The 15,321-nt window shown below is 39.8% G+C and overlaps 1 protein-coding gene across 10 annotated transcripts in view; it reads left to right on the top strand.

Annotated features, from left to right (window-relative positions):
* Window positions 1-8,434: 8,434 nt before the first annotated feature.
* The window catches only part of gria1b (glutamate receptor, ionotropic, AMPA 1b), a 71,929-nt gene continuing 65,042 nt past the window's right edge, over window positions 8,435-15,321 (top strand). For 4 of the 10 annotated variants that reach the window (XR_008303802.1, XM_053240056.1, XM_053240055.1 and 1 more), the window contains exons 1-2: window positions 8,435-8,861; window positions 8,991-9,125. Coding sequence is in view for 7 of the 10 variants with exons in the window: in XM_053240056.1 (XP_053096031.1) it covers window positions 8,780-8,861; window positions 8,991-9,125 (217 nt within the window). In the remaining 3 variants the exon portion in view is untranslated. The remainder of the gene's footprint in view (window positions 8,862-8,990; window positions 9,126-15,321) is intronic. The other 6 variants (XR_008303804.1, XM_026939017.3, XM_026939014.3 and 3 more) reach the window with 2 other exon arrangements.

Raw genomic sequence — 15,321 nt, 5'->3', positions numbered from 1 at the left:
TACTTACAACAACCATGTATACAGGAATATTCTGATGCCTGTATGCATATAAACATCGTATTCGGAATATGGCTGTAAGCTGAATTTAGACCTTAAACGGAATTTGATGTGCTTGTAAATGCAGCCACTGAGATTGCATTTTTTTTCCCCCGGTCTGATGTTTGACATGAACATTAACTGAAGCTCTTGCACTGCTGCCACACGAATCACTGGATAATTACATGAATGTACGTGGGTCCCCTGCATTACTGCGCTCGCACTATAGAGAAAAGCTTGCAGCCATTTGCTTTTTATATTACTTCTTATCATAGACCTACAGCAGGTCATTTCTGCTCCAGTCGCCATCATTCCTGTCTTTCAGGATGTGAAGTTGAGTTCATTCCATATGGCACAGTGTGCCTTTTTTCCAACATCAGTCCATTTCCCCCACATGACCAGTTTTATATATACACTAACCATGTTATATGTCCTGTTGGAAGAGAAGGAATGAAAAACCTGTATTGTGCTCCAGAAGGCTGCTGACCTCGAACACTGGTCTTTCCAGGTTTTGATTAAATTATAGTTACATCAAATACTATGTAGTTTTCCTTTATGCAACAGATAATATACTGTAATGTGGTTTACAGCATGGAGCAGGTGCAAGAAAGATAATAAGAGCACTTGCAAACTGTATTTCATTCATTAAAAAGTGTCCCAATTTTTTTTTTTTGCTCTTAAATGTTATTTTGTGATCAGTGGTGGTTCTAGATCATTTCAAAGTCATGCTGTTAGAGGAGCCAGTTACATTAGACATTTTCGTCCATATGAACAGACTAACAGTTCTATTCAACATCACAAACTGGATACACATGACTCTTCGTTCTGTCTCACACTCAGCGTCTACATCACCCTCAGCCTCACTCTCTGAACTCTCCATCTGACAATTCTTTCTGCTCTCTCTCTCTCTCTCTTTCTCTCCTGGTTCGTTGGCTCTCTCCCCACCTGAATCATCTGGCTGTGTCTGACTTTCTGCATAATTTTGTTTGGAAGAAGTACACTATGTCCTTTTTTCTCTTCATTTTGGAGAGAACTATAAAACAAAAAACAAGTATCAAGCCACCGCCACAATGCATTTTCTGATCTAGCTACATAACGTTATGCACAACATTATACACGATGTTATACAATGTTATTTTTCTACTGTCAATCATGCCTTGTTCCACTTCCCTCCAACTTAGCTACTGGGGAAAAAAAAAAAAAAACGCCTTCTGATCCACACAAGAGACTCCATCAACCGCCTTAAGAGGTCCGACTAAAAAAATATGTCTTTTTTTTGCTTTCAGTGCTGCTTTTTCACCATATGATCGTGAAATATAGTCAGGCTATATATAAAAAATTATTTCTTTTTTAGGGAGGCCACAAGGGGGGGCCACAGTGTCACAGAGACACCCCCCCAACCCCTCCCCACAACCACATATGTTTGAAACCATAGTCAAGAAAACCAAAAAGTTCCACTCGGCTTGTTTCATGTCCTTTCTAACAAATGCTAAGAGCTCATGTTGAGAAAATAAAGATATTTTATTCCTGCAATTCAATTTACCTTACAATTTCATGAAAGCAGAACATGTGTAAATGTTATAAAATATGCAATATTGGAATTTTTATGAAAGGTATCAAGACGTAGGTAAAAGGAAAAACCCATTTTAAGATACTGGTTCTGTAATAGTGGTGTAATGAAACAACATTTTATTGGACTCCAGTGTGAACAGAGTGTCATTAAAACACCAGTTTAAGGCTTTGGGTTTCACAGGGATTAAAACAAATCATTTTATATTTCCAAACAAAAAAAGAAGATTATCAGTGCATACTAACACTATCACTTCTCAAAGCTTTCACTCTGCTTCAACATATTTTACTCAGTCAGGAAACAACAGAGAGTGAAAAAAGACATGTGACATTAAATGTGATGACAGCTTAACTGTTTTAATCTCTGGTGTTTTGAGAGTTTAATAATGCACTATTATCATTAACTTATGTATTCAAGGACTCATACTCACGAAACAGTTAATGCTAATCAACAGCCCGAGGGACACGCTCTTCTCAAAGTCATCCATAAAGCTTTTGGAAAAAATTGTTTTCTTTTCCTAAGATGAAAAAAGGAAAAAATTGAAAAGTCTTACATTTCTGTGCTTTCATTATGCAATCTATGCAAAGAATAGCCTGGAGACGTCATAGACAATCAACACCTCCATTTTAACCTCCTGCTATGCTATGATTTGTAATTAGCTACACATTAGCATTAACCACTGTTGTTTCTGATAGTCCTTTATTACCAGAGTTCCTACTAACGTTTTCAGGGAGTTTCTTCCTGCCACCTTAACATTCGGCTTGGTGATTAGCAGCTAGATTTCTGCGAAGCTGCTTTGTGAAAATGACTTCTTAAAAGCTATAAATAAATCAAACTTGTTTGTGAGGGTTTTGAATCAAATTATGAGTTTTCCACTACAAATACAAGTTGTGAGTTCCTAGCTCTATTCTCTGAGTCTAATACTACGTCCCAATGCACTTTTGAATCTTAGCTGAGTCACTCCATGTGGAGGCATGACCTGTGCAGAGAAAAAAGTTGGTATCCATTCTTTCGAAGTGTGTATATAACTATCTGAGTAACTTGTACTGCTGGAACAAAGTCATATTTTTGTTTCAAACGGGTGGCTATAGAGTGGCCATGCACATTTTATGGTGTGTTTGAAGAATTCATAGTTTCTAGATTTTATATTAACTGATATTTTAGCTTTGATGTGTGTACAGTTCCAGGCCCAGAAGTTCAACTTTCTGCTATCTCAGACAAAATCACACATCGTAAGAATTCTTAAGTTGTGAGCTGAGATTGGTCACATAACCAGTGGATAATATGTCATACTCACCAGCAGGTGATTTAGTGCCCTGATGACAAAGACATGACCAATGACCTGAGATGTCAGAATTTTTTTTATTAAAATCTCAGAGTGTGAGTGCTCCTACAATGCTGGTTGTAAAGCTACCAATAGGAGGACGGCATAAGATTATGTAAAACTCACAGGACTGCTAGAAATATGATGCCAAAACATAAAAGATGCTAATAGACAGAAAAAAACATCCTTATTACCTTATGCTCAGTTTGAAGAAGTTTATGTGACCCTGTTTTCTACGTGAGCCCGGATCGCACCGATTGATGATGCAAGCAGAATGTTGTTTTTCTTTATCCTTGTTTTCATCATTGTTTTTTCTTTTTCTTTAATTTTCTTTAATTGAAGTTTTATTGTTAGAGGATCTGTTATAGAATTCAGCCAAGATTTTATTGGGATCATCTTGTATGTTGTGGCAAATAATAATATTAAAAGACTGCTGAAATCACACAGTTTACAACTGGCTTTGCTGTATGTGTGGAGTTTTGCATGTTCTCCTTAGTGGATTTCCACCGGATTTCCTCCCAACCCTCAAAAACATGCTGGGAGGTGGTTGGCAAATCAAAGTGTGAAAGTTTGTGAATATGTGTGTGTGCATGGTGCTTTGTGATGGACTGGTGCCTCATGCCCAGTTTTTCCTTATATAGGTGTTCCAGGATAATGCAGTTACTGATTGAATGAATGAAAAAATGAATGAATAACGTTTTCCTGCATGCAATCTGAGTTACTCTCAGGTCAGTACATGAAAATTTGGAGGGTGACCTGAGTAGCAAGTCGGAGACTCGAGAACCAATCTTTGTTATAAATGAGTTGAAATTGAAATAATATGTTGCATAATGTCACTGCTGATTTCGAAAATGTCATCCACTGGCAACTCTCTGATCTGTTCGCAACATATGCAGATTGTTTTAGGGATTTTTTGATATAGAAAATAAAGCTCACACTGTATTTTAGTGTAAATGTGTTAGTGCTGAGCTTTTGTAGAGTGTATTTTATTTATATATTGATTTATTGTCCCTGTTTTGGTGCACCTTGAAAAAGTGTTATATTAGTTACACAGTTGTATTAGATGAGCAAGTAATATTGTGGCATTATTGTAATATGCAACTCATAACACTCAGAATTGGTCAAATCTCTTGTGGTTTCCTTCGCTTGGGTTAGTGATTTAGTTGGAAGAGTTATTGCTAGAAAGTTGCTATATCTCAATCAAAATGTACAAGTGGGAATTCTGCCATACAGTGTAGCAAAGATTTTTATTTAGAATAACTATTTCACATATCAGAATAACTGATATGTGGAATAACGGGGAGCCAAAAGTCAGGATGTGATTGCAGAGTCTCTTTACTGAGGCTTATCTCTGAAACATTCAGAGGTGAGGTCAAAGACATCCAGGGATGTTTATCAAAGGTAACTCCAGACTCATAAATCTAAAACGACAGGCAGAGATTTTAAAATCAGAAGACAGCAAAACATGACTGGGAACTAGAAGTGAAAAACAAAGAGACTAGGAAACTAGAGTTATGAACAGGGAAGAAGAAATAGAAATGTAGGAAAACTCTTATAAAACATAGCTCAGACATGCTGGAGAAACAAGTGCAGGACTTCAGAAAGAGCACATACAAGCTGGGGGCTATATAAACACGGATTAAGGGGCAAATCCAGGCTGACTAATGAGACCAAACAAATGAGAGTATTTTCGAACAGTGACCAAGGGGTGTTGTTGAGCATGGTGCTGGAGAAGGAAGAAAACAGGAAACACAGACTCAACAGAAAGCAAACTACTGAAGTAATCCAAAGAAGAACAGTCTTGTGAGAGAAGTCTTGTAAGAAAAAAGTTGTACTCTGCAAAGTTTTCTGAATAAAATGTTGAGAATGAAGAGAATGTAAAATCATCACAAGCCATGTTTACATTCATTCATTCATTCATTAATTCATCTTTATCCTAGTCAGGTTCTTGGTGGATCCAGAGCCTATCCCGGGTACACTCGGCGTGAAGTGTGCACACACCCTGTGTAGGAAACAAGTCCATCAAAGCTACCATGCACTCACACATTCACACACTCGTTTACAACTAGGGACAATCTACACTATATGGTCAAAAGTTTGTGGACACTTTGCCATCACACCCATATGTGCTTGTTGAACATCTCATTGCAGATTTATTCCCCCTTTGCTGTTCTAATAACCTCAACTCTTCTGGGAAGGCTTTTCACTAGATTTTGGAGTGTTGCTGTGGGGATTTGTCCATTCAGCCACAAGGGCATTAGTGAAGTTGGGCACTGATGTTGGGCGAGGAAGCCTGGGGTGCAGTCAGTGTTCCAGTCTCTACTTCTTTCACTCCAACCATGGCAAACCATGTCTTCATGGAGCTCGCTTTGTGTACAGGGCCACTGTCATGCTGGAACATGTTTGGGCAACTACTGTATAATGGAAGCTACTGTATAATGCTACAGCATATACAATTGTGTGCTTCCAACTTTGTGGCAACAGCTTGGGGAGGACCAAATATGGGTGTGATGGTCAGGTGTCCACCTACTTTTGGCCATATAGTGTTTCTTAGCCAATCCACCTACCAGCATGTCTTTGGGAGGTGGGAGGCAACCAGAGCATCCGGAGGGAACCCATGTGGGTAGGGAGAACAGTATGCGAAACTCCACACAGACAGTAACCCGAGCTCAGGATGGAACTGGAGACCCTGGAGCTCCCCACTGCACCACTCATTCTACATATTTAATATATTTGTTATAATGTTATATATTATAGTGTTTTATATATATATAATGTGGATGATACATCTTGCTATTCTGAAAAAGTTTATTCGAAGGGCGCTTCTTCCTCAGCATGAGGAAGAAGCAACTGAGCAACTGATTTTGAAGGTACCGAGTGATTATGAAGTTTGTGGAGCAAAAACACAATATGCTACATGTACAATTTTGCATTAAGAAGACAGGGACCAGATGACCAGGTAAAACAGTGCAAAAACAATATCTTAATTTTTTATCAAAACCCAAAACAAATGGCAGTCAATGGGCAGATTTTCTCAGCTGGTGTTCTTGTTTTGAGAAACACACTTCCACCATGCTTCTGGAATAGTCCTGTCCCTAAGAATTAAACAGGAAGGCTCTGTGACACGGTAAGACATTGAAAAGTCCCTGATGCGTTAAAATACTTTAAAATTCAAGCCATCAGGCTGGACCTTAACCCCAATAGACTAGAATTCTGTTCTAGAATACAGGAACAAAATAGGAGAAAAATCGCATGCCTTTGAAACAATTCTTTGGGGTCTTAATCTATATTTGTAGGATTTGTCACCTTTTTTTAATTGTCACCTTTTTTTAAATTTAAAACCCAGCTATAAACCCTGCTTAGAAGATCTCTCTAGTAGGAATCTGGTGTGTTCCAACCATGAGTAATGAAATAAACCTCTTGGGCTTGTCATGTTAAGAACCAACCAATGACCTGAGCAATGTGGCCAATGAGAGTCCAATTACAGCATGCTCATGCTCACCAGTGGAAATTAATTTACTTGTGTTGGGTCTCAGCACACTTTCAACTCACAAAACCCACATATTTCCCATGTGGTGCATGGAAGGATATCTTGTCTAGAGTCATGGCTCTGCACAATTGAATGGTGGTTTTGCCATCAAGAGAGGACTTCTGTTTTTTTTTTTTTTTTTGGAAAAATACCCATTTCATTAAAAGTCTTGAAAACTGCATAAAGAGAGCTTTAAAGTTGACCTGGCGAGTTTTCCAAGTCTGTGCAATCCCTGAAGAGTTTTGAAAAGTATTTGCAAATAATTACAGCAGAGACAATGCCACTATAGCAGGTTCCAGTTAATGACTGCATCTATTAATCTGAAGTTTATGAAACATATTCCCAGCACATTCATTGCCCTACATAGCATGAATGTGCTGGGTCACCACTCTGTTTTCTAATCACAAGTTGTGGGTTTATGAAGTTACATTTCCAGGCCTGGAGGGATGGAGTTTAGAACAGATTGGTGATATCCCTTCTCCAGAACACCTACTACACCCGGTAATTAACTGGTGAGTTGAGTCATGTGTCTGCTATACTCTGGAGGAATAGTGGAAGAAGGAATAGAGGACTGTAGGGCCACAAGGTGGATGTAGCATTTAAAGGGCATTGCTTAAAACATTTGCATTTTCAGGAGATAACAGGACACCTGCAGATAATCTATTTGCACAGGGTGTAGAAATTGATGGAAAATACTTGAGAACTGGAATTGATGACCTTGCTTTAAAACACCAATCAAAGAGTGTGTCTTTGGAACATTTATAACAGAATACTTACAGTGGCACAGCACTGGATAGCAGCTGCATATCTGAAATAAGCCACCGCTTGTGCCACCCCAACTCCAACCTCAAATCCCTCCCCTGGGAGGTCTGTTTTTCCTGTGCAATTCATGCAGACTTGATGAATCATATCTAGCCTGTGTTGATTAAAATTATAGATTTGTAGATATTGTTGACAAATCTTATATCTCAACAAATCAAATGTTCTGCAAAATACAGTGGTGCCCTATGCATGATGCTGCATTTGACTTTTTTCTTGGATCTTGAAACAGGGAAGTCCTTTCTGAGGGACTCACATAATTTTTGAGCTTTGCATGTTTGAGTCAGAGATCGGAAATTCCAAGGTCAGGTCAGGGTTGCGGTGGATCCGGAGCCTATCCTGGGAACTCTGGGCATGAGGTGTGAACATACCCTGGATGGGATGCCGATCTATTATAGGGCACCATGCACACACACACTCATACTCATTCACACCTAGGTGCAATTTAGAGTAGCCAATCCAGGAAGGAAACTAGAGAACCCGGAGGAAACTCATCTGGAAATGAAGATAACACGCAAAACTCCAGACAGACGGTAACCCGAGCTGAGGATTGAATCCCCGAGCATGCAGTTGGAAGGTGGCATTATTAGGCTGCCCTAATAATAGTAATAATAATAATAATAATAATGATACTAATGGAGTAGTGGTGGTCCCACATTGGATTTGTGGGACCACCACTACTCCATTAGTAAACCAACACTGGGCCATTTTGGGATATGCATGGGTTAGCCCTGTCCCACACCGCCCACAACTTGGCCGTGAAGGGCCAGTGTGGGCATGTTTGCTGGGACTAGCAAGAATAATAATAAATATAAAGATAATAATGACAATAATAACGACAACAGCAGCAACACCACCTGCAATACTACTACTGCTACTATTACTACTACTACTACTGCTAATAATAATAACAACAACAACAACAACAATAATAATAATAATATTCAAATATTTGTTGTTGTTTGCATTTTATTTATGGGTTGTGTTTTATTTATAATATCAGTGTTTCTTTATTGAACTAATCTAATTTATTTAGGTGTAGACACGCCAAATGCACAGAAGGAGCATTGATCATTCGAGCAGAGAGCAGGAGTTGTGCTGTGTGGTTTGCAGAGCCGCGGAGAATAAAGCCGGGAGGGGAATTGTCCGCCAGAGCGCACTCATCCTGTTGGGTGAAAAACGCAAGCGCGCGCGTTCGTGTCGAGGTCTCTGCTGACGTGTTTAAATCTCCGTAGCCGTGCGTGGCGCTGCCATTCTCGCGCATAACGCTGCATATCGAGCCAGTGCGCGCGCTGTTGTGCGGTGCGGTGTGGTGTGGTGCTGTTGTGCGGTGCGGTGCTGTTGTGCGGTGCTGTGGTGTGGTGCGGTGCGGTGCGGGGCGCGCGCTTGCGTTATAGCGTGCATTCGACGCGCTTATGGCCGCGCTGTAAAGTGAAGCGGCGGATGCTCAGTGGGATCTATATTCGGAATTCGGCTCATTTTCGCAAATGCAAAAGAAAACATGGAGCCAAGCCTGGCCTTACTGCTCACCAGCTTGCTCGGCTGGTGCTCGTGCTCGAGTTTCCCAAGTAACATTAATATAGGTGAGTGGAGTCGCGCGCGTCTTTATAGCGCACCTACACTTGTGTTTTAATCTTCAGTGGCAGTGAAGTTTTTTTTATGCAACAGGAGCGTATGAAATATTGTTAAAGCATTTTTTTTTGTCTTGCCAGGCGGTTTGTTCCCGACCGACTCGCATGAATATGAGGTGTTCCGATTCGCGCTATCTCAGCAGCACGAGCTCCCCAAACTGGTGCCACAAGTGGACATGGTGGACGTGGGCAGCAGTTTCGCCATGACATACGCATGTAAGTTCCATCTGCATCTCTGCATCTAACACTTCCGTGAATAGACACAAAGCACATGAACGACACATTGTCTCGAGCACCTGTTCGCTCGCGCCGAGCCGTGCACGCGCCTTCCAACTCCTCGCCTTGATAATGAGAAATGAAGCGTGTCCGCCATGCTCTCTCTGTAATGCAGAGTGACTTCTGGATAGACGAGCATGCAACGAGGACAGATGAGCATAGACAGCCTTTAGGGAAGAGTGAGGAATAAAAAGTCACGGAATCTGTTGCAGCACTCAAAGTTGTGCAGTGAGGATTTAAGAGTACCAGCTCTTCACTTAAAAACTATGGACTTATATCTATAAATACATTTTCTTTTCTTTTTCCAGAGTGGGTATTTTAATTGTAGCTGTATCAGATATTTCCCATAATATATTTCTTTCATGGATATCAGAACAATGCAGCAGGATTTGAAGGATGGTTAGATCCTGGTTGCACAATCCCATCTTTCCATTTTCACTACAGTACTAATAAGCTCTTTGTGACTGGGCATGCTTTTTGCAAGCATCTGTTGCTAAGTTATGCAAAACATCACAGACAATCTGTGTTGTGCGCTCATGTGCACGTCCGACAGCATCATACACAAAATTACGGCATAAAATCCTTCATGCATGCATGAGGTCAAGACTTAAACGACAGAAAATACAACTCCAGCATTTTGTTCTCAACACACGTCCTCAGTATCATATCAGTGCAACCCTAAATGTGGCTTAAAGAAATGGAGTTCTTACTTAATTGGAAGAACTGCAGTAGAAATCTTTAGGCATGTTGTTTCTATGAGAGCAAAGCAACATGATATTCCACTGAGCCCTCAGAAGAGACAAAGCTTTCTCTTGCGTCATTAGAAGATTACTGAGTGATTTACTTCAACATCAGAAGTGACTGTGTTCGCAGGCGAAGGCGAGAGGTGCGTTCAGCATGTGGTGCGTTTCTAAATCCCGCTGATATTACTAGCTCCTGACAGCTCGGATGATGAGAAAATCCTCACCTCAACTCACTTGCTAGCAAGCGCGACTTCTTCTTGTTTGAAGTCTGAGGTTAACTCGGGGAACTGGCATTATTTATGTCAGCTCCAGACAGAGTGCCTGAGCAGTATACGATCCTCATCGTCACACTGCAGAAAGTCCTGAGGGGGATTTGGATGTGATATATAATATTTTATGACGAATTGGTATTTGGTATATGGTACGTTTAGGATGAAGCATCAATCCCAGATATAGGCAGTTCTGCCAAACATTAGCAGTTCAATTGCTCCTGGAAAGCTCCCCATGCTTTTTCATTGCACACTGATGATGCCCTGAGAAGCTATTGGAAACGCAGCGTAATTGGCCATCCGTACTGTGGAAATGTCTGTGATTGATCCTGAAGATGACTGCATTAAGTGTGAATGCGGAGCACTTTGGGAGAGTGTGCACTTCAAAGTGGGCTCCTGCGTCTACATGAGTGGATAGTGAAAGCAATTATACAGGGCTAATTACCGACACGACCAGAGAGTCTTCTCATCAGGGTGTGTTTGCGCTACCTGCTTTGAGTCTCATCCCCTGATTGTGTGCATCTATCTGGCCCAGCTCATCATACCGAACATGATGAAAGAGTCTGCTCTGAACACCATCAAAATTGAATGAATTCTTTGCCTCCATAATAAGATCCCAAATAAGATGTCAATCTTGCTTACTTCATTTGGTATGGTCTGAAAATTGGTATGAAAGCAGCATGGGGGAACTCTTGAGTGTTTTGAAGGCCTGATTAGAAGGCTGGCTGATGTAATTCCATGAACTCATCAACCATGTCCACAAACATTTGTCTGTTTGTTGTGGTGAGAAGTACAAGTACAAAGCCTTGATTAATAGGATGTTGTCATCTATGACAAAGTTGCCATTTTTTGTGTGTTTGCAAAGATGAATATTCATCCTTTCTCTTTGTGCTTACGTGCTTTGAAGCTACTCTTCCTGTCCAAAAAAGACAGTTTACGAATAGAGTACCAAAAGGAAAGTGCTACTAAATAGTTATTTTGCCTCATTAGGAATTCACTGCAAGTCCCAAACAGTTTAAAAATGTCAATTCATGTTCTGAAAATGTCAGCCAAGCAGTACAGAGTGTATTACGGTAATATGCATGATGTGCTCGTCACTTGCTGTCCTTCCTGAACTCCCGATCCCCAGCAGATAATTAAATGGACATGCAGATGCAAATGAAGGGTATTAGTCCCAATGCCCTGTAGTGAAGATACTCATTATCATAATCTGTCATTGAAGGTGATTAAAAGAAAAGAAGCACCAATCATAGATAGCTGATGATCTGCCCAGCACATTATTTGTTACACAGTTGTTTATATTAAGGCAGCACCTGAGCAGAATGCGTAGTTTATAGCAGGGGTGTAACTGAATATGAAAACATTATTTCGTATGAACAGACAATGTGTTTTTAATGGATAACAAATACAGATAAGAATAAGAGGCAGAAGAGCATTATTCTTTATAAAGCTTGCCAGAAAGTTTCACATTTGGTTGATACTAGTGGTGTGGATCCATGACTGGGATCCCGTGGGCCACAAAAAAGTTTGTGCAGTGCGGTGGTTTATGATGCATCTGTAGCATCCTTAGTAACTGCCTGGTCAGGGTCGCAGTGGTTTAAATTCGGCTACTAGTTTGTTTCTGGGAAACACAACCAACTAAATTCATTGGAAATTCATATCACAGGGAAGTATGAACAAAAATAATATCTGAATTGTGAACTTGAGTGATGTAGCTGAGGTTGAGGAACTGTCAGAACAATATTTGAAACAGTGTGTCCTTCTGTGTTGATAGTTTCTTCACTTCACTAGTTTCTTTCACTTCTGCAAGTGTGTAAACATTTGGGGGCCCAAGGCAACAATGTACACTCTCACACCAATCATTTTTTTATATGCAAGAATGAACAGAATTAATGCTTCATTATCTTGGATGAGTCAACAGGCTACTGTTGTCAAAGCTAGTAGTAATGAGCTAACAACTTGAAGTGTGCTAGCTTAACACTTCTAACTCTAGATATTAGCTAGCTAGCTAATTAGCCACTAATATTTTCCAATTCAATTACAAGTGGTAGCAAGAAAATGGACAACCTGACTAAATCCAGTTTCTTACCAGTGTTTTGGCTCAGCTTCTCCTCTTCTGCTTTTCCTTTTTCCATCTTTTCACCCCAGATAGATAAGAACGATTCATGATTCACACTTCACACTATCTTCTGACATTTGTTACCTAATTTAGTTGGGTAAATTGCAGTTTCTATTCCTTTCACACCACAAGGTAGTCTCCTGCGACTGCCTGACACATAAACCAAACCATTTTAACCAAATGATAGTAAAGTGTGCTTTTTTTTGGTATGTGTTTTAAAAATCACCTGGTGGTCCAGGGGCCCTGTGCAACTGCTTATACCATTTATAGCAAGAAATGATCCTACACTATATGGCCAAAAGTTTGTGGACACTTGAACATCACATCCGTATGTGCTTGGTGAACATCCCATTCCAGCCTTAGTCCCACTTTGCTGTTAAAATAATTTCTACTCTTCTGGGAAGGCTTTCAACTAGAAAGCCTTTGGAACCTGGCTGTGGGGATTTGTATTCATTCAGCCACAAGAGCGTTACTGTAGTCAGGCACTGATGTTGGGCGAGGAGGCCTGGGGTGCAGTCAGCGTTCCAGTTCATCCCAAAGGTGTTCAGTGGGATTGAGGTCAGGGCTTTATGAAGGACACTTGAGTTCTTCCACTCCAACCTTGGCAAACCATGTCTTCATGGAGCAAGTACAGGGGCTTTGTCATGCTGGAACAGGTTTGGGCTCTTAATTCCAGTGAAGGGAAATTGTAATGCTACAGTGTACAGAGATATTCTATACAATTGTGTGGCAACAGTTTGGGGAAGAACCACATATGAGTGTGGTGTCCACAAACATTTGGCTATATAATGTAGGCTATATAATGTCCACAAACCCCGGCTTTATAATGTAGGTTCAGATATAAGCCTCTCAAAGAATGAAGTCCACACACATTTAGCTCAGTCATTAGTTACGCAAAAATGTTTTAAAGGCTAGAGAACACCACGTAATGATAAACAATTGCAGGTTCCCCCGAAAACACAACAAATCGAGATACAGATATGAATATTTGGAGGACTAAACAGATATAGACACAGATAGTGTCCTTGCATTAAACCCCTAGTTTATAAGCAGGGCTAGTTTTATTTTTTATTCATTTTTCTTTACTTCTTTCTTGACAACAAGCCTTAGGAGAGTATTAAACATCAACTGGATTTTTTTATTGTGCATGTTTCTCTCAGCTGGCTTTGTCATGATCAAAAAATGACTCGTACAGCATCTGAAGGCCAACGGGGTGTATGTACATGAAGGAGGCCACTTCTGCTACCTATTCACAGTGCAGTGCAAGTTTGCTCAAATGGCAGCTTTAAAGGCCTATCTAAGCGGCTGTGTCTCGGAGGAGATGCGCTAATCGCTCGGCACAGCCTGCGTCTGCCACATTCGTTTAATCTATTATTCATCGTCTCATAACCAAAATGATTATTTTTCCGAAGTTTATTCTCCGAATGTGCCGGAGTAGCAGTGCCCTCGTCCTTGCTGTATTAATAGAGCACAGAAGAAAAGTTAAAAATCCATTTATGCACAAAGGCGACGTTGTGCTAGAATAGGACATTGCTCTCTGGAGAAGTGATTAAAAATGCCACTTCAAGAAACATTTTCAGATGATGGAGCAAGAAAGACAGAGTTGGAATGTTTAAAGAAAACATCAGTACAAGGACAAAACTGTGTCCTCTAGTGCATATTTCTCCCGAGGCATTTCTTTACCTTGTAGAAGGAATGACAGAGATTAGGTTGTTTACAAGCATTCGATGATATGAATATGTACCATACTAAAGAAGGAGCGCTTTACATAATAAGGATATATCAGCGTGATTATTGTCACACACCACAGTGTATTTTCAGTAACAGAACTCCTGAGGATCAACCGGAATTGGAAAAATGGAAAATGTACAGAACGATTGGCAAGTTATTGGATTGGAAGTTATTAGTTAGAGCTGTACATGCTATAATACCACTATATGTAATGTCATAGTGTATATACATTAATGCCTCAGTGCTGCAAGTCTGGATTTTTCCTAGTTTAACCCTTCTTTTCTTGAAAAAAGTGTAAAAAGTGTAAAGGAACTGAAAGCATTTTTTTTTTCCAACACCATAATTGTTTTTCTAGTATGTGTGTGAATGGTACAGCTCCAGGCTAATGACATGAATGATAGACTTGTATGGGTTGAACAGTTTTCACTGCAATCTGCATAAATTTTTGGATTTCTAAGCAACAAGCTGAGTGTATAATCTTGCTTTATACAATTGTTACAAAATGAACATTAGTGCATGTCCTGTTTACAGTCCAGTTCATGTCCATATGTTGCACACAATAATAAACTGTCAACAACACTAGGGAAATATAGATACTCTTGATCATCTATTGTGTATCAGGATAGAAGAAAATGTAGTCTTTACACTTTTATTACTGACATAAATAAATAGGAATACAAAATATCAGTAAAATCAGTATTTTAAAAGAAAAGTTACCTGTAGAATTCTTGAATCAGAATTCAGATGGGAACATAAATGATATGATTTATTAATGCGCTACTTCTAATACGTTATCATTTCTATAGTAACGGCTCATACACAAGAACTTGTATGCCAGATGTCCATATAATCTAAGCCTAATAATGTACTGATTTAAAAATCTATGTTGTTTACCAAATAAAAATGTGCATCATTGATATCTTACGGTATGATATTGAAATGTTACGGTAAAGTTGACTGTTAGGATGCATTTATGTAACATTTATGGAAGGAGTCTTCAGTGTCAGTGCTTTGTAACAGTTAGTAAGTTTTCCACCATGAGAGAGTCTTCAGGACAGAGGAGTTTGTTTTTTCTGATTTCGTGGTCACATGACAAGCTGCAATTTTTTTTGTCTTACTAACTTTAAGAGGCTGGTTGCTATTTATAGCTGCTATGAAGTAAGCAATAACAGGAGCCAATGAACTGTTGTTCATTAATAAATTGGCAAATCGCTGTGGAAACACATTCGACATTTTCTCCCGTTCAGATGCTGACAGGCTTTTTTACTCACAAG

The sequence above is a fragment of the Pangasianodon hypophthalmus genome, chromosome 15 (genome assembly GCF_027358585.1).
Source record: "Pangasianodon hypophthalmus isolate fPanHyp1 chromosome 15, fPanHyp1.pri, whole genome shotgun sequence".
In the NCBI taxonomy this organism is placed as follows: Eukaryota; Metazoa; Chordata; class Actinopteri; order Siluriformes; family Pangasiidae; genus Pangasianodon; species Pangasianodon hypophthalmus.
This window is presented reverse-complemented; position numbering and strand designations above follow the sequence as displayed.